Source organism: Vanessa cardui, chromosome 5, assembly GCF_905220365.1.
Source record: "Vanessa cardui chromosome 5, ilVanCard2.1, whole genome shotgun sequence".
NCBI lineage: Eukaryota > Metazoa > Arthropoda > Insecta > Lepidoptera > Nymphalidae > Vanessa > Vanessa cardui.
Window position 1 is genome coordinate 8,364,931 of NC_061127.1, and position 24,735 is coordinate 8,389,665.

Below are 24,735 nucleotides of genomic sequence, written 5' to 3' on the forward strand. Positions count from 1 at the left end.
ATAATATTCGACTATGATAATTACATAAACATAACCACATTACGGAAGGTGACTCAAATATCCAAATAACCTATAAATAAAAGATTCGACTGAGTATCGCTAACGTGCTCCTCAGAATTGTTCCGTTCCCTTCCGTTCCGTTACTTTGTCATGGATCCTGTGCTCAGAACCTTACCAAACTTTTACCAAATTACCCTTGAAGTATATATTTTATAATAAAAAAAGAATTATCAAAATTGGTTAACGTGATTTTCAGTTATTCACCAATTTGTCGCTTATATACATAATGCAAATTTAAGACTTATGTCGTTTTCATATGGATACCATCATCGGAAAAAAATAAAAAAAAAATGGGACCCCACGGGAAGCACTACCTTTCAAACAAGAAAAAAAATATCAAAATCGGTCCACCCAGTGAAAAGTTATGAGGTAACAAACATAAAAAAAAAAACAAAAAAATACAGACGAATTGATAACCTCCTCCTTTTGGAAGTCGGTTGAAAAAGTCTGTGATAGTATATGTTTATCTTTTAGGAATAACCCACAATAACCATTTTTTATCCTTTACTTTGTACGAGAAATAATGACTTATTTACGAAGCGATTTTAAGCGATTACTAGACTAGACGGGACGAACCTGAAGTCCACGCGAACGAAGTCGCGGGCAAAAGCTAGTATTTTTATATATTAATGCGTAAGCTGATTTTTCTTACAGTGATTATTTGATACTGAAATTATTTAGCTGATCGATAAAATGTCGGTTTTTTTTCTCATTTTGAAGAGCTCCAGCCGTAGACGTATAGAAAATTAAAGAGGATTCTTGATTGCAATTTACTAAATTGTAAACGATTTAACGAACAAATAATCAATAGTATGGAGCACAAAATGTTAGAGGCCGATTGACTATTAAAAAACAAATAAAAAGAGCGTGGACCTACTACCACATATGTTGTTCTTTGTTTTAATAACAATATATTTAAGAACTGACCGTAGTCTAGGCTAGGAACTCGATTCAAAGGCCAAAGACCACAAATATTATGAATCATATAACAACATATCCCAATATGTCAAGGCCTTTTTTAAAACTTAATTTAAAATCGCCTCTTTGACAATGTACGTACTAGCTAGTTAGGTATCCTAGATGTCTAAAAGAATTGCAAATCTCGTAACAACAATGTACATTTTAATGGCGTTTAACTGTTAGGAATATAACATCGAAATAGTAAAATGTAGCAAAATTGTCCATGTGTAAATCTCATTGTCTTGGATTAGCATCTATTATAATTGAGGGATGCCAGCGTGACTCTGGAGCTATGAACGCATGTGGCAGGGTCTCCCTGGTCTGTTTCAAACGGCCCTGAGGAAGGCAACTGGGGTATCTCTGGGGTTTGGCAAAATTACCTTTGCCACCTGAAAAGATCACTGCCGAGAACAGTTTAGGTCGAAACTATTCCGCAAACTCTCGATCCGTGCAGAAGATGGTCCTAGTAGTTTGGGTAAAATCATACATAACCCACATCCAACCAATCCTCTCAAGGATTCCATTTGTAATATTCATTAGTATATAGTAAATAAAATGTTAAATAATATTCAATATTCAACAGTGATAAAGATTACAGCAACCACTACCAACTTTTGGACTCCACATTGATCCTGAGATTTCCTCGATAAAAAAAAACAATAACGCTTCATATTTATCGAACTCGCGCCTCATAAGCCGGCCCCTAGATCAACGATTAGCAGGACACGTATTATTGTGATAAATTACTTTATTTCATATTTATTTAAAGTAAATTGTCTGTAATTATAAAAAACATAACATAAAGTACGGCCACAAATTTGACTAACAATAGCTTAATAACGTAGCGTAGTTACTTTTTTACAAGCAAATTCGTTTCCCCATTATAATTTAACATTACTAGGTACTATGTTTTCTCTAATTTTATGTGGCAGCAGTTGTCGTCAATGAAATGTATTCAATGAATAGCAAAATAAGACCTTATTATTACTATTGTACGCTAAATATATTATTACTTTTCAATTTTTGTTTTATGTTTAAGTGGTATCGATAAATCAATATTTATAATGATTACTGGATAGATAAACGAAAAATGTTTCGCTTTATCGCAGTGCCATAGTGCGTCAATTCTTTCTATTGAAAATGACTGCTTTTTTTTTAAACTGTGTTCGATTCTGAACATGTAAAAAATGTTTCACGGTTGTTAATATCATAAAATTGTAATTAAAGGAGAAAAATTATTACGATTGTATAATTATCACTATCCAGTTCTTAGCCTTGTTCATTTATTATTTACATAGACCCTAATCTAACATGCATTCTGTCAAATATTACATTTGCGTACTAATCATAACCAAAGACAATGAGATTTAGACAAAGACAATTTTATACTTTTTACTAATATGTAATATTTCTGAAAGTAATATCATTTATCTAGTTACAACACTATTATAGAAAAATTTAACTGATATTTAAACCTCCATTTTTACTATCTTAAAATCCGTTTTGAAATATGCTAAGAATATTGCTACGATAAAATTCTGTGACATGCTATATAAAAGTATATATGTAAAGTATGTAATGAAATAATAACTAAAATATTGTTTCACAAATTATGATAATATATAGAAATTTGTAATGTTAAAACGCCCTGTTCGTTGTGTATTTCATGAGATATTGAAGTTCTCCGAATACATTACAGATTTTAACTTGAAGAGTGAGCATTATGAGATTTTAGGAAATTATGTATTATTAAACAAAAGAATTTTAAGTGAACGGTTGTTTTTATAACATAATTTTAGTTTATGATAAGTTTCTTACATGCTATGGATCTATGATATATGTAGTTACTCATATTTTGATTTTTAGATTGTTAGTAATTTATCTAATACTATCTATTTGAAAAAATATATGTGTGTGATTCTGCCTACGTACTGAACAAAATTAATATCTCTATGATAACAGACTGAGTGCTATTACGGAGTTCGCTTATTCGACAAGTGTGCATGAAGTCGACAGTACATTTTCAGTGCAAAGCCCACGTAACACTGTGAAGTGTTTTGAATCCTATTTAAAATATAAGTGGTAGTTTGACAGTGCTTAGTTTTGCTTTTCAAGTGCAAGGCGTTATAGCAGTATTATTTAGAACATGGTTCATTAAAAAAAAATTGTTTACTTATTGTTTACGAACAAAAGTCGAATATCAATTATCGCTTAAATACCTATACGAATCAGTTCCAGGTGATATTTTTCAGCGGTGAGTATTCAAAATTTTATAAGTTTTAATTTTAAATTGATTACCAAATAAAAACACAATATTATACTGCTTCAATTAGTAAGCATATATAAAGTAATATAGGTATTTTGTATACCAACTATTAAATAAATAAAACTTGGTAGTCTTGTAATACGTTATTAAAAAAGCGACGTAGGATTCGGTTTGATTTCATTCCCAAGGAATCACTATCCAAGTGTTTAATCTATATTTACAATTTGATACACATTCTAAACAAACTTCCCTGTGTTTGATGAAATGCTACTCATGTTGAGACAGCATGGAGAGCTTCAAATATTCTCCTGAAGAGAACTGAAGTGAATTATTTTAAGCTGGAATGTACGTAGCTACTGTTTTTGTAGCTACTATTTACTGTTACCAATATTTATTTGCAATATATACCTATTTGTCCGATAAGGAATTTTGTCAATTTTTAAGACTTATTAACACAGTAGATTAACATCAAAAAAGGTACGTTTACATCAAAAGTACCTATCATAATACCACCTTGCCATAACAATATGTACCTATGTTTACGAGTTTTGAATGAATGAGTACAAGAATATTAAACAAATAGAGGAAAATATATTATTATTATTACAAAAGGAGTACAAATTTTATCACAACACGAACGGTGTTTAGTCTGAAATTTTACTATCAATCATCGTAATTAAATTCCATTATCTTGAAATTATCACTTTTAATCAATAATAGTAGTGGATTATATTTTCTTTAATCACCAGATGTTAATTATTTATCCTGACAATCTTATATTTCTTAAATATCTGTATCATTGTTCGACGTCATGGCAGCTACAGCTAATTATAAACCATAATTTTGAAAATATTTTCCTTGGGTGGGTACCCAGACAGGCGTGTATATGGCGTCAACACCAAATGTTGGTGTAGATATATAATGAAGACATAAATAACTTATACCTACAAATGTCAATACCTGTGTAGATAATATCAATATATTCGCTTGACTAGGACCTTGAGACATTCCATCATTCATAGTTTGCACTGTTCGAATCGATTATATAAAAAAAATGCAGACGAATTGATAACCTCCTCCTTTTTGAAGTCGGTTGAAAATAACGTGTGGTGGAACTATTTACCAAAAAGATAAGCTTTAAAACAGTATTAGGTAAAACCTTTATTTGATTGGATTGTTTATGAAACTAATTTATAATCCTTAAAAATCTAATTATGACTATGATATTGCTTTATGGATTTTACGAGATAAAAAGAGTTTAATCCCTACTTTATCGATCCATCATTTAGATTTCACAGGAGTTTTTTGTACGCTAAAATGACGCATACTACTTGTTGTTGCCTAAAGTACTTAGGCAGGCTTAAAGACTTAAGACAGAGAAGTTAGGCATAGCATAAGATTCTAAAGAAGATTTTTATTTTTAAAGTCGGACAGATAGAAGGAAAGTCCAGACCAGACTTTTAAAAAGAATCTTTGGAACGCACTACCTCATATCGAAAGAAAATTTTCTTTATCTCTTGCATAACATTTCTCAGTTCTGTAGTATTTTAAAATTAACAACAAAAAAAAAGGCATCGGAAGGCTGACTGTTAATAATTATTTTACTCTATTAGGCAAAATTGTAATAGACCATCTATAACAATTTCCATCACAATATTCATAACTTTCTTTTTAATTATTATTAATAGGACATTGTTCCCGGATCAAATAGTTTAGGTTGCATTCTGTATTTTAATGTAGATCAAAGTCAGTCTAGAACATTTCCGACGCCGTGTCTAGGTTAATAAGCAAATTAACAGAGCTACTTGTTAGATGCGTCGCCCACGCGATTTCTGACGACCTACACAATAGTTGCTATGCTTAAAATTACTGAATTTAGTCTGACAAAATCATGAAATGGTCGGACATTTTTATATGGTAAATTGATATGTGTATTTGTCCTCATCGTAGATCTATCAAGGTTTATTTAGACTATATATATATTATATATAGTCTAAATAAACCTTGACTATATATATATTATAAACATCGTTGCATTACAATATATCTCGTCAGATTGTAAGCTGTTAAAACATTGTAAATCGTGAAATATGTTTGTAATTTATTATTGCAAATTTAATAGGAGTTCACTCTATTGACAGTTTATAATTTATAATCTAATGGTAGTTGCAATTTCACGGTGAAATGTTACTACATTAATACATATAAATAACGTTCAACCAATCAGCGTGCGAGATGCATGCCAGCTCACAATGTGACTGCTTCCCATCGATAGATTACAATATAGCGAAAAATAATGCGTTAAATTGCAATCATATTTTACGGTTCACAATATTTCGACAGTTTACAATCTGATGAGATAGATTGTAATCTAACATATAAATAGATCTAATAGAAAACAATATATCGAAATTTAACTACTAAATGTAACCCGCTGTTACTTCATACGAGTACTTACGGGTATCATTATAAGATTTATATATATAGAAACATCTACCTATGCAGATATTGAAGGAGATAATCTGCATAGGTTTCATTACAGCCAGCGAGCAAACGTAGAATTAAAAAATCTCATTTCTCAGCATTAGTAAAAGTTAAATAGAAAACCTAGATGAAATTTAATTCCGTTTCTCATCAGATAATGAAGGTGAGAAAAAATGCTAAAACAGCGGAGGCTTGGACGAAGTTTCGTTTGTTGATGTGGAAGAATTTCTTACAACAATGGCGGCATCGAATTCAGACTTTTCTAGAATTGTTTCTACCTGTATTAACGATGACTCTAATACTTATTTTACGTCAACAAGTAGAACCAGTAAAACACTCAACAATCCGATATCCGCCTTTAAACGCTTATACGTTGAATTTCTCAGTGCCTGTAATGTAAGTTTTTTAGTTTTCTTTCTCTTTTAATTTAATGTTAACATTATGCTTTATTCTATTTTATTTTTTTAGGTCGGGTTTTAATTTTAGTGAACTGTCTATAGCATATTCACCGCAAAGTCCAGTTTTAGATGACGTAATTCGAAATGCAATGGCAAATCTTTTGACTTACAATATAAAACAATTTATCTCAATAATTCAACAAGCACCTGACTTTCCTGATATACCTATAGATATACCTCCTGACATATTAGAAAATATAAATAGTACACTTATTAATGAGATTGCAAAAAGGCTTGTGAGAGTAAAGGGATACGAAAAGGCCTCAGAGTTGAGAGGTATTTACAAGACCGAACAAGTAACTCGAGAGGTCATAGCGGCGGTAGAATTTGATGATAGCTTATTAGGTTTGTAACAAATTCCGTCATGCTTAAGTGTAAATAATTTTAACATAACGTTGTAAAAATAATCCATTTTATATTTTAGGCACGAATTTTTTACCGAAAAACTTGTCGTATGCGCTTAGATTTCCAGAAAGACCCCGTTTAAATTCATTTCATCGTTTGGGATCGCGAAGCTGGTACACAGACGTCGTGTTTCCATATATGGAATTATCTGGACCAAGATTTCCTTATTCTTGGGAGGGAGGCAATGAGCCAGGTATAAATTTGATGATACATATATTAGTTTTACATTCTTTATTTAGTGTTTTATTCGAATCTTTGCTATCTTTCTAGGTTACGTCAACGAGATGTTTATTGCAATACAGAACGCTATATCAATGGAGTTAATTTCTCGTTTGACTAGCATAAATTTGGAAAATTTCAAAGTTCATATCCAAAGATATCCTCATGCGCCTTACATCAATGACGTTGCTGTGCAAGCACTGAGTTTGATATTCCCAATGTTCTTCATGTTGAGTTTCAGCTACACAGCTGTTAACATTATACGCGTTATTACCTTAGAGAAAGAACTTCAACTCAAGGTAACAAACTAAATTTCTTAATATGGAACTATCTCATCTATGCCTTCATAGTTGTAAAATAAATAAAAATTTTTTTTAGGAAACTATGAAAATAATGGGCCTTCCTACCTGGTTACACTGGACAGCCTGGTTTTGTAAACAGTTCATATTTTTGTTTATAACATCCGCCTTTCTCATGGTTATACTAAAGGTTAGTTGATACATGAAATAAATAAATTAAAATTTATTTTACTATGTTTGTTTCGAAAATTTTGTACGTTGAGGGAAAATATTTGATATTCTACTGAGTCATTTTATTTTTTCAGGTAAATTGGTTCACGAGTGAGCAAGGCTTCAGTGACTATGCCGTTTTTACTAACACACCCTGGACCGTCCTATATTTCTACATTCTTTTGTATTTATCTTGCACCATATGTTTTTGCTTTATGATAAGTGGTTTATTCTCAAAAGGTATAGTACTAACTATAAATATATACTAATATCAGCTGCTTTTTATAATTAATAGGAATACAATATATATTTTAACATTAACTCGTTAAACTATAACTTAATCATTGTAATCAAATCTTTATATTACTAACTTTTATATGCAATTTTAAGACTAATAAATATCCTGTTATCTTCTATCTAGAAGTAATGTTAATTGTTCGTTGTCTATGCAACGTTTATTTGTTAATTTTAGTAGAGACTAAACATTTTTTACTTTTAGGTAGTACCGCAGCGTTATTTGGAGGCATTATTTGGTTTATGTCGTTTATCCCGGCTGTTCTGTTAGGATTGGACATAGAAATACCATTTGCTGTCCAAGCTCTTTCGTGTTTTAGTATAAACTCTGCTATGTCGCTCGGCTTTCAAATCATGTTAAGCAAAGAAAATACAGGAGGTATGTGTTTTTAAATATGTGGCTTACTGGTACAAATATAATGAAAATCTGATACATGTATTTTTTGGTACAGGTATGCAATGGGGAGAATTTTTTACAACACATTCGGTGGATTCAAACAGATTGTTATTTGGTCATGTTTGTATATTTCTTTTGGTGGACGCAATAATGTACATGATGATAGCACTTTATTTGGAACAAGTTCTGCCAGGCCCGTTAGGAACGCCGAAACCTTGGTATTTCCTAATTCAAAAGTCCTTCTGGTGTTCGCCAGCGCATGAATCAGATGGTTAGTTTAAGTATTGTGATCCACTAAAATCTCGGCATAATTATGACGTAATAGTTTTGCAGTAATGTTATAAAGATACGTAATAAATTTTGTTTCATTGAACTTTTAATTTTATCTTTGTATTTTAGTGTACAAAATTGGTAACGTTACTAATGATGCTGATACTATCAAAGAGAAGGATCCTAAAGGTTTAGAAATTGGAGTTAAAATGTCGGTAAGTTCAATATTTACTTCAATGCATTTGACTATATTGTTTGCCGCTTATACGAAATTTCTAAAATAACACAAGTATTTATTTTAGAATCTGACGAAAGTTTATGGAAAAAATATTGCAGTCAATAATGTCAGTTTAAACATTTATGATAATCAAATTACTGTCTTGTTGGGACACAATGGGGCTGGCAAATCTACAACGATCGCAATGTTAACGGGTAAAGATATATGAAATTTTAACTAAATACGTAAATTTGGTATAAAATATAAAAAAAATGAATATAATACTTGCAATTTTTAGGTAACGTGGAAATAACAAGAGGGAATATATGGGTGGCGGGTTTCAACATGTCCACGCAAGCGCCCCAAGCTCGCAGTCACATAGGTCTTTGTCCACAACACAATGTCCTATTCAATGAACTTACAGTCCGAGAACATTTAGAGTTCTTCTCAAAACTAAAAGGATATTCTGGCCAAGAACTTGACGAGGAAATAGATAATCTCATCGATAGATTAGAGATGCAGGAAAAGGTAGGTCAATGATGATGATTATCAGTGACATTACGATTGGTTGGTTTTCACTCAGAGAATTGGAATTGCAATTCATTAAGGAAACAATGACTCTTTGCCGCCATTATAGATTGTCGTGGTTTGTTAAATAGTTATTTTAAGTTTGATATTTTTCGTCCTCTTTGAAATAAAATATAAATCAGAAGCTAATAGCAAACAAATATATTCAAAACTTTGGTGCTTATTTGTATTTTTATATGCATAGTACTTAGGTAGTTTGTTGAATTAAATATATTTTAAATTATATAAAAAGTAAAGCAAATTGTGGAGATCTAATAATAAAATATATTAACATAAATATATAAGAAATAACTGAAGACGTACCGTGTAGTATGTTTGTAATGAGCAATAACAAATGGAAAATAGTAGATAGCAATCTGAGCGATGATAAGGGATAAGAACATAATATATTGCTGCATGCGAATATGATATCCTTTTTTTTGATGACTGCGACTTAGACTTTTTTTATTATATATAGAGACATTACCTTGCGGAAGGGTTATCTGGTGGTCAAAAGCGACGTCTGTGCGTGGGAATAGCGCTAAGTGGTGGCGCGCGAGTCGTACTTCTCGATGAACCGACCTCTGGTATGGATCCCGCCTCTAGGCGCGCCCTTTGGGATCTGCTACAAAAAGAAAAAAAAGGTAATGATTCATAAATATCTCTATTACGTTCCTCTTTTTGTGGATATATTTATTACGACAATAAAACATTTAGTTAAATCAACTCAACACGGTCTAGGAGCCCAAAAACGTAAAGCTTAAACGAGTTCCGAGAACAAATCCGGCTAAGCACTATCTATGTGATAACCTGGACATATTGGATAGAATAATGCTTGTATATATTTGATACTATCATGATATTCTATGGTTACTGCATATAATAACATATACTCGTACGATTGTATGTACTTTTGTCTTTATGAAATTATATATTTTAAGGTCGTTCTTTGATTCTCACAACACATTTCATGGACGAGGCTGACTTCCTCGGTGACCGAGTAGCGATAATGTCCAGTGGTAGTCTGCAATGCGTTGGCTCTCCTTACTTCCTGAAGCAACATTATGGTGTCGGTTATACTCTTGTGATTATTAAGAAAGAACAATTCCAAATTGAACATTGTACTGCTCTCATTAGCAAATACATACCAGGGACGGTGATAAAAGAAGATCGCGGTATGTTTCTTTTCTATAGCTTAGTATAATAATAAATAAATATAAAAATAAATATTGGACAACATCACATACATTACTTTGATGATCCCAATGTAAGTAGCTAAAGCACTTGTGTTATGGAAAATCAGAAGTAACGAAGGTCGCCTTGGGTCTGGGTGTTGGTGGTAACCAACACCCAGACCCAAGGCGACATAGAAAGCAAATAAACCTTCTACATCAACTCGGCCGGGAATCGAACCCGGGACCTCAGAGTGGCGTACGCATGAAAACCGGTATACACCCCACTCGACCACGGAGGTCGTCGTGTATTTGTAGATATAATTAAGCCCATAAAATTTATCCCAGCCTAAAGATATTCTAATAATATAATAATTAGTCATCATCATTGATCTGAATCACTAATCCTATTTTTTAGATATGACAAAGTGTGATAACGTTGTAATCAAAATCAAGCACTTCAAACATAACACAATCAAGTGAGAATGAATCATCATTTAGATTTGAATTTGAAAATTCTACTCTGAATACTCATAGTACTTGAACTGAGTAGTCTTAGTATTGATATTAGATCAATTTGTTTCATTCAATCATTTTCAATTTGTTTTGTTTTTGTCAGGGTAATTATAGGTACAAGGACATACCATTTTAGTCCCCAAAATTGGTACTGCATTGACGATGCAAATTATAATACAGATAAAATTTCTTATGTCTTCTTCGTAAATGTCGATGGGCAGTAAAACCTGTACTCAGATGTACTATTTTCCAAGCTGTCTATTTATGTGAAATAAATAAAAATATCCATAATTAACTTATATTATAATATTTTTTAGGCATTGAGGTCACTTATAATTTACCAAATGATTATTCGCATGTGTTTGAAGACATGCTCAATGATCTTGAAAGGAAAGCAGATATCATAAATTTCCAGGATTACGGCTTAGTTGCTACGACATTGGAAGATGTTTTCATGTCGTAAGTAAAATGTTTACCTAACAAACGTGTTTTTATGAAATTCTATTGAATTGGGAACATATGTATACTACTTATATATGCTATAATTATTATATTTCTGTTAATTTTTTTTCAATAATTATTTTTTAAATCAAGTTCAATGACGTTACTGATAACGGATAAGTTTTCTTTATGATACTTAAATACTTATCGTATTTGTTTCGATTATGTTAACAGCGTTGGCTCTGACGTAGAAACTCACTCGATATCCGAAGACACGACTATAACTGCAGATGCATCTGACGGGAGAGCTAGCAGTGCAGATGACTTATCCCTACACCATTGTAAGTTGTACTTGTATTATAATACTATAATATTTAGTAAATACTTATTACAATGCAACTTTATTGTACGTGGCCAACTCTATATTTCGACGGGTATAGACTATTGATACTGTAATTTTTATCAACATATTAAGGACATATTATGCAAATTTTCACCACGTTTTTTTTTCCCGTAATCCGACTTAAATTAAAAAGAAGATTATAGATAAGAATACAATAGCAGCCTTCTTTTATGATAAACTTATTAATTTATAGTTGAATTGTATTGCAGTAGACAAAAGTGATGATAATGCAACCGGCTTTCTGTTGCTGTGGATGCATGTCAGTGCTGTATGGTTCAAGTTGTTCTTGGTATGGACTCGTTCATGGGGAATTCTGTTGTTACAAATTCTCGTACCCGTGATTCAAATAAACATAAGTTTGGGCATATTAGAATATTTAGTGTCACTTCAGGGATCAGTGATCAAAAGGCCGCTGACTCTTTCACAGGGGTAAGCATATTTTCCTATTTCTTATATGATTCTAATGTTTAAAAGTTAATCAAATTAAGTATTGTTTCACTGTCACTTATATCAAAGAAAAAGTTTATATGAAATATAACATATAAATAAACTAATTTATTATATTTATTAAACCTATTAATGTCAAGGTATTTAAACTTAAATTAGTTTTGTTTTTAGAAACATTATACATATATGATAATAATTACTAAGCAACTTAGCAATAAATATTTTTTTTAATTTTTGTAAATATTAATTCTTCAGATTTTTTGCGACGGAAACTTTATTAAGTTTTAATGGAAGTAGCTGGTCCTCAATAGGTGCCATAGCAAAAGCAGGATATGAGCAATTGTTTAATAGTTTTAATATGGATTCTATGGCTCTTAACATAGTGAATGACACGAGCATTGATGACTACTATCTGGAAAGGGTTGGTGATTTTAATACATTTTTCTAATGAATATTTTTTTTAATTATTGATTATTATTAGTTTTCCAACTTTTTTTATTACAAATATATAATAATAACATTCAATGATAATGTACTTTTATTTGATCGGTCTCACACACAAAGGTTCACTCTTGTAACCAGATGAGTTGGTAATCCAACTTTCATGCTTTCCGAAACCCAGGATAGCCAATAGTGGATTTCAAGCTATTGAGTTCTCGAGGAAAACCCTTCTTAGTATTTATTGGCTCAAACGACAACTCAATGTAATGAGCTAGCCACTAGACCAACGAATGACTTTGAAAAAAAATAAATAAATAAGAGGAAACTTTTAATGTCACAAGACCTTATACTAATACGATAAGTGATGATGTTCATTATTGCAGCTCTTCATGCAAACGGCACTGCATATAAGTATTTTATTTTACAGACGACAGATACAGATGAATTGGGCACGCTACGTAACCAACTTTTAATTGGCGCCACAATTGATGAAGATAAGGCCGTAGCTTGGTTTAGTAACTTCGGTTTTCACGACGTGGCTACCTCTTTGGCTACCTTGCATTCAGCATTACTTAAAGGTCTCGACCCCGAAGCCAATCTGAATGTTTCCAATTACCCACTAGAAGCTACTTACAGTGATAATGTAATATTTTTTATCAGTAGAACTGTTATTTTCCACGAAACGACGCATTCCTAAGATATTATCTTTTTTCAGAGCAATATGCAATTAATGATGTCTTTGGTGTCCATGCAAATTGCTGTTAGTATTGGTAATAGTCTTGCTATCATCAGTGCAGTTTACGTCATGTTTTATATAAAGGTAATTAAATACTTCTCATTAAATGATCACAAAAGTTTTAAATCTGCTAAAAGTACAATTCTTTTTCTTGAGAAATTGATGAAAAAAAAATACCTTAAAGTGGACGATACGTTATATTTATATGATAAAGAAACAAAAATTTCCCCAATCGATATAGGTGTAAGTATCGCTTAAAGCAATATGAAGGTGTATGATATGCGACGTTCCTTTGAGGTTTGAAGGGTGAGTGAACCAGTAGAACTCCAAGAATCTTAATATCTTAGTTCTAAAGGCTTGCGACGCACTGATGCTTACCTACGATACTAAAAACTGTGGGTGAGGACGACCCATTACCATCAGTATTGAACCTTATTATCTACCTACATATATACACTAGTTGTTTTATATAAAACAAATATTATTTTTAAAAAGTATTCATAAAATATGATCTTTGTTTCTTAGGAGCGAGTTTCGCGTGCAAAATTGCTACAGCGAGCGGCGGGTATACAGCCGGCGGTTATGTGGGCGTCGGCATTCATCTTCGACTGGTTCTGGTTCCAAATAGTTTCTGTGACCATCATCATCTCCTGCGCAGCTTTCAACGTCATAGGATTATCTAATGTCATCGAACTAGGTACTTAATAAGGTTTTATCAATTTTGCTTTCAATTTAAATGTAATCGTAATTGTTAGGTTGGGTTACATTTAATTTACACGATTTGGCGTTTTACGATTTTAGCATAATAATCTTTCGTTGTTATCCGCTACAATTATTAAGGAGAATCTTGTTGACCGAATAAATAATAAAATCACAAAAAATAGCCTATTCAGTGAGATTTAACATTACATTTCAGAATACAGAATTAGCAAATTAGCCTTTTAAAATGAACATCTCTTTAACTGTATAAGTACGGATATTTAATTTTCGATTGAATGTATACTTTTTAATTTGCAGGGCGTCTGTTTTTGTGTTTGATGATTTACGGAGCAGCGATGTTGCCACTGCAATATTTGTTTTCACTTTCTTTCAACGGACCTGCTCTTGGATTTGTTATAACATTTTTCATCAATGTTATATTTGGTATGTTGTCAAATTTAATTAGCTTAATAATTAATAAAATTCAATTGATTACCTTCTCACCATTCACAACCTCCCAACTTACTATAAGAAAGTTTATATAAAAAAGTGTTTACCTACCAACTGTTGGTTTCCTTCTACGATTATGCTTTAGATAAAAATATCTCCATTTAATTGTGATAACAGTGTCTTCTGTTGTGAAACAGCACCCTTTCTCCACAACAACTGTAAATTTGTCTTAGGAAAATATCATTTTTTTTATAAATTTTATTAAATAATAAATATTACAAATCTACCATTTTATGTATCATTTCACGATCATGCATTTTTTGAATAAAAATGTTATAAATTGTGATTATTTAACCAAAATGACTGTTTTTTTTCAGGTTTAATTGGTAGTCAAATAGTTGAATCACTGTCTATGCTAAACAATGGGATTGCAGCAGATGTACTAGACATCATTCTACCCTTCTTCCCACTTTACAGTGTAGTATCATCTGCAAGGTATTTCGATCAGCTTTCACTCCGTTAACGCATAATTATTATATACTTATGATTGCTTCGTTATTGCAAATCCAATGCAGTTTTATTTGCCATCAGAAATATTTCACATTTGCAAATTCGGAAAAAGCATTCATTCATATTTATCAAATAATAAAATTTATTCTGTAATTAAAAAGGGAAACTATACATTAATTTAATTATTTTCTTGGTAGGTTGTTAAATAAAGTAGGACTTACGAAGCACACCTGCCTGCAATCCTGTGATTACTTGAGTTTAATTGCGCCGGACAGCGAGTGTACCTTGGAGACATTGTGTGAAAACTTTTCAAAGATATGTTGCAGTAAGTTAGATATTATATATATACGTACAAGATTATATTATTTAGGTATTGCTACTATTATATGAGCTGAATTATTTATCACAGTCGCATAGATTAGACAAAATTTTTATTTCATAGATAATAAAAAAATACCAAATTAGTAAAATATGTTATATAAGTATTGTTATGTAAATCTGAAGTATATATTCGTCTGTTTTTTTATACAGAAATCGCGAAACAGTTGTTTAACACCGAGTTAAAATAGCGACGAAGTTAGTTACAAATTACAATATTCATGTAAATTAAATATGTTTTCAGTTCCTGAAAATCCATACTTTCAATGGGAGAGTCCGGGCATACTACGCTATATCATCTGCTCGCTAATATCCGGTGCTGTCTTATGGTTGATATTAATGATTTTTGAATATAATTGGATTCAAAGGGTAAGTTTAAAACTACTATAAACATCGCGTGTCTATGTATAATGTAACAAAAAGGAAACGTTTATTTATTATAAACTCTTTTTAGTTAATGCAACGTACAAAGAAGTCACCGCCAATGGAAGAGTCTTCAATAGATGCAGACGTTGTGGAAGAAATGAAACACGCACAGCTCGTTGACCACAAATCTTCAGATATTGCGCTCGTCGCTCGCGGTTTAACTAAATATTATAAGGACAATCTCGCTGTGGATCAAATTTCTTTCAGTAAGAGTGTATTCATTTATATATTAAATCGATCACCGTCTTTTATCTTGTTTTAGATGAAAATCGGGTAGTCTGTCATTCATAAAAAAAATTTTTGCAGCCGTCAGCGAAGCTGAATGCTTTGGTCTATTAGGAGTTAACGGTGCCGGAAAAACTACAACTTTCAAGATGCTTATGGGAGACGAAACCATTTCTAATGGAGACGCTTTTGTCAGTGGTTACTCCGTTAAACAGAATATTACGAAAGTTTACGAAAATATAGGTAATTATTTTAAATTAATCATAAGTTAAACGCAATACTATATATTTTTTATCGAATGTCATTTTATCATTATAAAATATATGTATTTTATTTTTCATATGCAAATATTTCGCAAATTTGTCTATAAATTGAAAGACTGTAAAATGATGTGCTCTTTATAGGTTACTGTCCACAATTTGATGCAGTATTCGGCGAATTGACGGGTCGAGAAACCTTAAAATTGTTCTCACGGTTTCGTGGGCTAAAAGATTGCAACTCGATACTATACATAGAGACACTCGCCCACGCTTTAGGATTTACCAAACATCTTGACAAACAGGTAAAAAAAGCATTCATTTAATTGCACACAAATTACGAATTGCTTCAATCGATAAGAACTATGTCATTAACACAGAGCATGCACCAGGGTGCTTGTTGCTATAGACTATAGAGTATTCTATTATTTCGGTCACTATTGTTAATTAACCAGGAGTATTTTGCCACAATGTTAAGGTTTATCAATACTCGGGAGGAAACAAACGCAAACTGAGCACAGCGGTGTCGATGCTCGGTCGGACGCGGCTCATTTTCGTGGACGAGCCGACGACGGGCGTGGACCCGGCCGCCAAGCGCCAGGTGTGGCGCGCCATTAGGGCCGCCCGCCGCGCCGGACGCGCGTTCGTGCTGACGTCACACAGCATGGAGGAGTGCGAGGCGCTCTGCTCCAGGCTCACCATCATGGTCAACGGACGCTTCCAGTGCCTCGGCTCGCCGCAGCATCTTAAGAATAAATACTCTGAAGGTATTTATTATCTTTACTACTCTTGTTCTTCGATGTGCCTCTCTCGACATAATAAGTCGAGGGCAACGGAAAATTGTGCCCATATCTTCTTTTTATTTTATGGTGAAAATAATAATGAAAGTAATACTTATATCTTATATACGACGACCTCCGTGGTCGAGTGGTGTGTACACCGGTTTTCATGGCTACGCCAGTCTGAGGTCCCGGGTTCAATTCCCGGCCGAGTCGATGTAGATTACTATTAGTTTTCTATGTTGTCTTGGGTCTGGGTGTTTGTGGTACCGTCGTTACTTCTGATTTTCCATAACACAAGTGCTTCAGCTACTTACAATGGGATCAGAGTAATGTATGTGATGTTGTCTCATATTTATTTATTATTTATATTTATTTATGTGATATGGTAAAGAATTAAGATTATTATACTTATTTCATTATCATATATAATATTGTTTATATAACTTGTTATAAAAAGATTTGCATGATATGAGGTGTTAATCATCATCATTCTTAACACAAACAGTAAATTATGCCTACCACAATACTAAATGTATTATAACATTATTAAAGGAAAATCTGAATAAAAACCAGGAAAAATATACAAAACGATTACTGAAATAGTAATTACCTATTTTATTTAATAACTAAACTGTTTTGTTACAGGTTTTACTTTGACGATAAAAATAAAAATGGATAGTGATTCAAGACGTACTGCAGCTGAGAGAACTGAAGCTGTAAAGAATTATGTCAGCGCTCAGTATAATAATGTCAAACTGATGTAAGACATTTTATGATCATTAATAAGCTTAAAAAATATCAGCCCTGTACACTACTATTTGTTTGACCGTACAATAAGTAAATAATTCTTTAAATATTACACTCTACAAAAGATGGAAATGTAGTATCCTTATCGTTATAATTAGTCCTTGTTTGTAAACTAAATAACAACAACAACAAAAGCCTGTAAATTCCCACTGCTGGGCTAAAGGCCTCCTCTCCCTTTGAGGAGAAGGTTTGGAACATATTCCACCACGATGTTCCAATGTGGGTTGGCGGAATACACATACACGAGATGAATTATAAAGACAAATTAAGCACATGAATCAGCGGTGCTTGCCTGGGTTTGAATCTGCAATCATCGGTTAAGATGCACGAGTTCTAACCACTGGGCCATCTCGGCTCGTAAACTAAATAATTATTCATTTTTCAGGGAGGAATACCAGGGTATCATTACATATTACTTGCCAGACCGCAGCATGCCTTGGTCTAGAATGTTTGGCATCATGGAGCAAGCAAAGAGAGAATTAGACGTCGAAGATTACAGCATATTACAAACAACTTTAGAACAAATTTTCCTTCAATTTACCAAATATCAACGTGAAGAACAATAGTATTTATAATATGACTAAATTTTTTATGTATAAAGCTATTATGGTCAAGTGCTATCATATTGATCTTAATTTATTAAAAAAAACGCATGGCATGTGATTTATTAAATCAGTGTTGCACACATATTATTATAAAAAAATATATGTTAAGAATTATAAATATAACTTGGCACGAAAATTCAATAAGCAGAATCATAACACAAAATTGTATTTGTAACGCGCGGTATATTTGTTCTAGATAACAATATTTGAATTGATTTAGACATGCATGACTGTCCTTTGTTAAACAAATACGTCGCGTTTTTGATAACGATAAAAAGAGAGCATTAATCTAAGTAGGTTTAGAATATGAGTAACTTTGTTACCTAATATATAATTCAATTCATATGACAAAATATGTTTAAATCTTATTTATTTAATAATTATATTTTTTAATATTAATAAAGTAATAAATAATTGTAATATAATTATATAAGTTGCTATTTGTGTTCATATTGTGTTAAAGGCATTTAATCCGATTTGGCTGAATTAATGTATACTTACCGTTAGTATTGGATAGTTGCAAATAAAAAAAAGAGTTATTGTAACGGATGCCGGGCAATTAGCTACTTTTTATCAATATTCTCTATCTTTGTAAATGTGCTGTTTCATGTAAATGTCCATTAACTCTATAAATATTAACTCGACTCTGATGACGTATGAATTATTTTACTATACAGCGTTACAGTTATAAAATGAGCAAAATGTAAATATCAACTTTAATGTGGCCTAAGTTCATTAAATAGTTAATTTACTTAGGTCATATTAAAACTTAAATTTAGTCTTAGTTAGTTAAATAATTGTATAAGTATCAAGAGTTCTTACTGTTAAACATGACAATATTGGGGCTGGATTAGATACTAGTTAAGAAAATAATATTAAGATTTTTTACACGAACGAAAAAAGAAACTTGTACGAAATGTATAAGCTCTTTTTATATAAATAGATAAATATAAATTAAATGAAATATACAATTGTTGAATTACATTTATGAAATAAAAACACCACTTTTGATAAAAGATATTAAATTTATTTAAATAAATTTGTAAACCTACGTAAGTAATACATGCGAACACTCATTACAAAATATCGCGACAGAACGTGACAGATTAGACGACACATTCAAAGCCTTAATAAAGTTTTTCTTATTATTATCAATAAATAGCTTTTTAGTAAATTTGATACAAATATGAATTAAAATTTTGAGAAAATGAATTTATGTAAATAATTGTCTAATAAATTATATGGCTGTTGAAAACAACATATTCGACCGAACTGATAGTCGTAGGAACATAAATTTCAGCTTATAATAGGAGTGTATTTTTCAAAATTATTTTATCGGTATAAATGTAAATAGTGGATCACAAAACGATATCACAAACAGCATCTTCAATGCTTACACAGTTACAATGACTACAGAACGCCGTGTTTTGTTTTGTACATTTATGTAAATACGTCTAAACAACATACATATTTTACAATTTAATATTATAGCGACATATATTAACAATAAAAAGTTCGTAAAAATTTTGAATAGTTTACGCATAACTTTGGTAAGGAAAATATTGCTCAAAGCAAAAAATAGTAGAAAAATGAGGAGTAAAAAAATAAATATTAATTAAAAGCTTGACAGTAGTAACGAGAACAAGAACAACTCAATTTTAGTATTTTAATCAATGCCACTTCTTTTACCATTAGACACGTATAGTACGACACAACTTAGATGTCGCATCGGCAAATTTCGTAAAACCGATCACATCCGAATTGAATACGCTATCCCAAATTATCAAAATTTATTTCTGATGCGAATATGATCTTTACACAAACGTAATAACTTGTAATATCATATGACCTAATAAATTCGTCAATTTGACGCGTCGATTTACATGCACTTGCTTTCTCTGACGCGTGAATCTATAGCGACGAATAGCGTCGAATGGCGCGATAGGGAGCTATTTATATTGGTCGTGTAAACCGGCAGTGATCGGTTTTATTTTCATTCCATTGCATTTTCCGATACTACATCTAATTTGTTTCCTACTATAATATAGGCAATACACTCGCTTTCATATGTGGACCTACAAAATACATACATAATAATTGGTCTCTTTCTTCTTCTTTTTCTCTCTCTTATATGACAAAAAATATTATGCAGATATATTACGAACAATGTCATTTTTCGTTCGTTTTGCACTTAACGTGTCTAACGCTAAAAGGTATATGTCACTTCACTCACGAAAGTGCGCCTTTCACGTTAAAATATCTGCGTGTTTTATCCAATATAATCTAATTTGTTTCTTTTTCTGTATTTATTATTTGACGTACATAACTCAGAAATCATCATCAAGACATATTTGAGGCACGAACGTCACTCGTCTAAGCCACGCCCATAAAATTTAACGTGAATGCGGGCAAGTATTCTTGAGTGAAGAGATGCATATTAAATAACGAATAAATAAATTAACAATCGAACTAAATAATTTAGACATATCGAAAGTAAAAGCAGACGATATTATTTAAAGAAAGGTCACAACTCAGTTTTACTTAAAACTTACATACCTAGTTAAACATGAAGTATTACATTTTCATATTTTATTTCATTTAACAAAAAAATATTATTCAAGATACATCGTGTTTTCATTTTCAAAATTATACAGTTAGAGCAACAGACGGTCTAAATATCTGAAGGTTTTCTCTCCTGGCAACTTTTAGGCAGAATTTTTTTTTAACATTGGACAAATATTTTTTTGTTACATATATAATTATCAAAGCTATTTTGCATTAATTTATAGAATACTATTAATGATTTCAAAAAATATAAGTAATTCATTTAAGTAGACTAAATTTTTGTCCTTACACACTTCTTTTTAATCAACTAACTCCAATCGCTTTAAGCATTATAAGGGTATTTGAAGGTAACGCATAACAATAAAAAGTGATCAAGAAAATCAGGTAGAAATAAAAAAAATATATTTTACATTACTTTAAACCGTCCTTAACACCGGCCGAAAAACGTTGTCAAGTACAGTACGACACAACTTAGATGTAGCATCGGCAAAATTCGTAAAACCGGTCACGTCCGAATTAAGAACGCTATCACAAATTATCAATATTTATTTCTTACGCGAATATGATCTTTGCACAAACGTAATAACTTGTAATATCATATCACCTAATACATTCGTCAATTTGACACGTCCATTTATATGCACTTGCTTTGTCGGGTTAAACTGACGCGAGAATCTATAGCGACGAATAGCGTCGAATGGCGCGTTAGGAAGCTGTTTCTATTGGTTGTGTGAATCGGCAGTAATCGGTTTCATTGCATATTCCGATGCTACATCTAAGTTGTATCGTACTATATCAATGTATGATTTAATTGTAGCGATTGTATAAATACGGCAATACAACAGGCAGTAGAGTAGTGGGGGGTAAATTATCCTATCTTCTAGTCACGAGGTCATTGACCTTCACAACTTAAAGGGTTGTCACTGTTTATAAATACGCAATAATAAGCTAGCTTAGCGAGAAGTTACAGACATAGAATAAATATTTGAATTAAATATATGTACATATTTGAATAAAATAGAGTTCGTTCATATCCATATCGATCTATTGGTACTCTACACTTTCAGTCTTAGAAAGTAAGCAGCTCGCTATTTCGAAACGTTCGTATAAGCTGCAATACTTTGAACACCATGAGTATTCTATGAATTGTCTTCTAGACATTTGTTTATATTGTTTTTATACTTGAGTGAAATGCTTTAAGTACTAAAATATGATAAAAATATACTAGCTGGCAACGACGCTAGTCCACGCACTTACAATGTTACGTTACAATACATTACAGTACACGGTATAAACAACACGTTAACACTTACGTATACACATCTAAAAATTTAATACACGTATAAAATACTGAACATTCCAATTCATTTTATCAATCGCTAAGTACAAATACGTCACACGGATTACTTTTGAGTTTCAATATTGAAGTTTGAAAGGCAAGTATAGGAATACTGTCTCGGTTACATGTTGAGAACTTACTGCTTATACAGGTGACATAGCAAGTCTGAGAGTTGGTCAGTGGTGGCAGTTTTAATCAACTTGACCTTGAATCCTGGTGAAGCGCAGGAACACTTGCTCGAGTGTGGTCTGCGATACCGAATAATCTTCCATAGAGTACAGACTGCGGGCCGCCTCCATTAGATGGAATACACTCCACCACGGAAGGTCCCGATCGTCGAGGTAGTATGTACTTATACCCAAGTAAGATTCTCTGCAAGGCGAAATGAAATTTAAATAATGTTGTCTTAAATTTTCGCGATTATTACACATTTAAATAAAACTAATTATAACGGATGAATCGCGTATATTAATTATTTTAATAATTTTTAAACATCCCGACGTTTCGAGCACTTTGCAGTGTTCGTGGTCACGTTCGTTCTTCAAATAGACAAATGTCATCTTAGTCTACCCGTGACCACGAACACTGCAAAGTGCTCGAAACGTCGGGATGTTTAAAAATTATTAAAATAATTAATATACGCGATTCATCCGTTATAATTAGTTTTATTTAAATGAAATTTAAATGTTTTTCTATCAGTAATCTATTTAGATATGTTTAAAATGGCGTAACACTCACATGAGCTTAGCGTCTCTAAAGTTATCGAGGACGTACTGGTTTATTCTTGCAACATTTGAATCTCTATCTGGTCCCGCTTTACATTTAATTATTAAAGTATAACCTGAAACGAATTAAAATAAAAATATTATTTTTGTCAATGTCAGTTATGTTTGTGTTTATAAAATATACAGTGGAATCCCGGTAATCTAGCCCTTGTGATTTGACATATATATTATTATTATTGAATATTTTTAAATTTATATAAAAAAATTAAATTTGATATTAAAGTAAAGTAAAGTAAAGTAACAGCCTGTACATTTCCCACTGCTGAGATAAGGCCTCCTCTTCCATTACAGAGAGGGTTTGGAGAGGGTTTGGAATATATTCTACCACGCTGTTCCAATGCGTGTTGGTGGAATGCACATGTGGCAGAATCTCGATGAAATTAGACACATGCAGGTTTCCTCACGATGTTTTCCTTCACCGCCGAGCACGAGATGAATTATAAACACATGAAAGCACATGAATATTCAGTGGTGCTTGCCTGAGTTTGAACCCGCTACCATCGGTTAAGATGCAAGCGTTCTAACCACTGGGCCATCTCAGCTCATTAAATTTGATGCACAACCAAAACCTATGCAATTCAAAAATATGAAATGTAAAAAACACATATGTTACTTAGCACACTAAAGGCACAATTTCGAAAATCGAAGTCGAATATAAAGCGGTAGCGAGGCGGCACCTTGCGAGAACTTGTTCTTGAGGTGCTGCAGCGGGCCGAGGCAGTAGAGGCGGCCGTTGACCATGACGGTGAGGCGCGAGCACAGCGCCTCGCACTCCTCCATGCTGTGTGACGTCAGCACCACGCTGCGCCCGCCCGCCGCCGCCTCGCTCACGCTGCGCCACACCAGACGCTTCGACGCCGGGTCCATGCCTGCGAACGCCACATTCACACTACACACACTCATACTCCTTGATTCGTATTCATTATACTACTATATCATATATTATTGGCAATTTTAATATACTTCATTGTACACCATAAAACAAACATAAATTTAACGAAATCTTAGGACCAATGATATCGCGTCAATTCGGTGTCAAATGTTGTTCATTTTGTTATGCTTAGGATTTTATTCTGATAGAAATAGACATTTTATTCTGTTTGTTAGTGATATCACTGGTTCAAACACTCTTCGAAATGTAGCTATACAAAGTATTGATGCATGCTGGATAATGGTGTCTCTTTACAATCGAGCACGTTTCAAATTCTAAGTAAATTACGATACCCTCTGACACGTTTAAAAGATTGAAATACGGACGAAAAACACAATCAAACTACTTTACTTGGTGGTAGAGCTTTGTGCAAGCCCGTCTGAATAGATACCACCCACTCATCAGTTATTCTACCGCCAAATAACAGTAACTACAGGCTCAAGGGACATAACATCTTAGTTCCCAAGCTTGGTGGCACATTGACGATGTAAGGAATAGTTAATATTTCTTACAGCGTCATTGTCTATGGGTTATAGTGACCACTTACCATCAGATGGCCCATATGCTCGTCCGCCAACCTATAACATAAAAAAAAAAAATTTCACCATAGTTACCTGTCGTTGGTTCATCGAGAAATACTAAGGGCGAATCCCCTAGAAGCGCAAGTGCTGTACTTATTTTCCTCTTAGTTCCTCCACTACATTCGTGTACCTT

General features: G+C 32.5%; 2 protein-coding genes across 2 annotated transcripts in view; one reads left to right on the forward strand and one right to left on the reverse strand.

Moving 5' to 3' along the window:
• The first annotated feature begins 2,993 nt into the window (after window positions 1-2,993).
• On the forward strand, window positions 2,994-18,925 carry LOC124529987 (phospholipid-transporting ATPase ABCA3-like). The gene is made up of 31 exons (XM_047103957.1): window positions 2,994-3,274; window positions 5,925-6,166; window positions 6,239-6,573; window positions 6,653-6,826; window positions 6,904-7,151; window positions 7,231-7,341; window positions 7,457-7,601; window positions 7,861-8,034; window positions 8,108-8,323; window positions 8,452-8,537; window positions 8,625-8,754; window positions 8,838-9,067; window positions 9,585-9,750; window positions 10,048-10,281; window positions 11,112-11,253; window positions 11,470-11,576; window positions 11,848-12,067; window positions 12,341-12,506; window positions 12,954-13,169; window positions 13,242-13,346; window positions 13,788-13,959; window positions 14,280-14,405; window positions 14,789-14,906; window positions 15,119-15,246; window positions 15,544-15,668; window positions 15,754-15,931; window positions 16,032-16,193; window positions 16,355-16,512; window positions 16,686-16,974; window positions 17,635-17,749; window positions 18,182-18,925. Exons 2-31 carry the CDS (start codon window positions 5,928-5,930, stop codon window positions 18,360-18,362), a joined length of 5,196 nt encoding a protein of 1,731 aa, XP_046959913.1. The 5' UTR covers window positions 2,994-3,274; window positions 5,925-5,927; the 3' UTR covers window positions 18,363-18,925.
• A 1,750-nt stretch (window positions 18,926-20,675) lies between these two features.
• Window positions 20,676-24,735, reverse strand: part of LOC124529988 (phospholipid-transporting ATPase ABCA3) — a 35,243-nt gene continuing 31,183 nt past the window's right edge. Inside the window, exons 28-31 of the mRNA XM_047103958.1 lie at window positions 24,636-24,732; window positions 23,768-23,959; window positions 23,044-23,146; window positions 20,676-22,677 (exon numbers count right to left, since the gene is read on the reverse strand). Coding sequence (XP_046959914.1) covers window positions 22,497-22,677; window positions 23,044-23,146; window positions 23,768-23,959; window positions 24,636-24,732 — 573 coding nt within the window. The 3' untranslated portion in view covers window positions 20,676-22,496. The remainder of the gene's footprint in view (window positions 22,678-23,043; window positions 23,147-23,767; window positions 23,960-24,635; window positions 24,733-24,735) is intronic.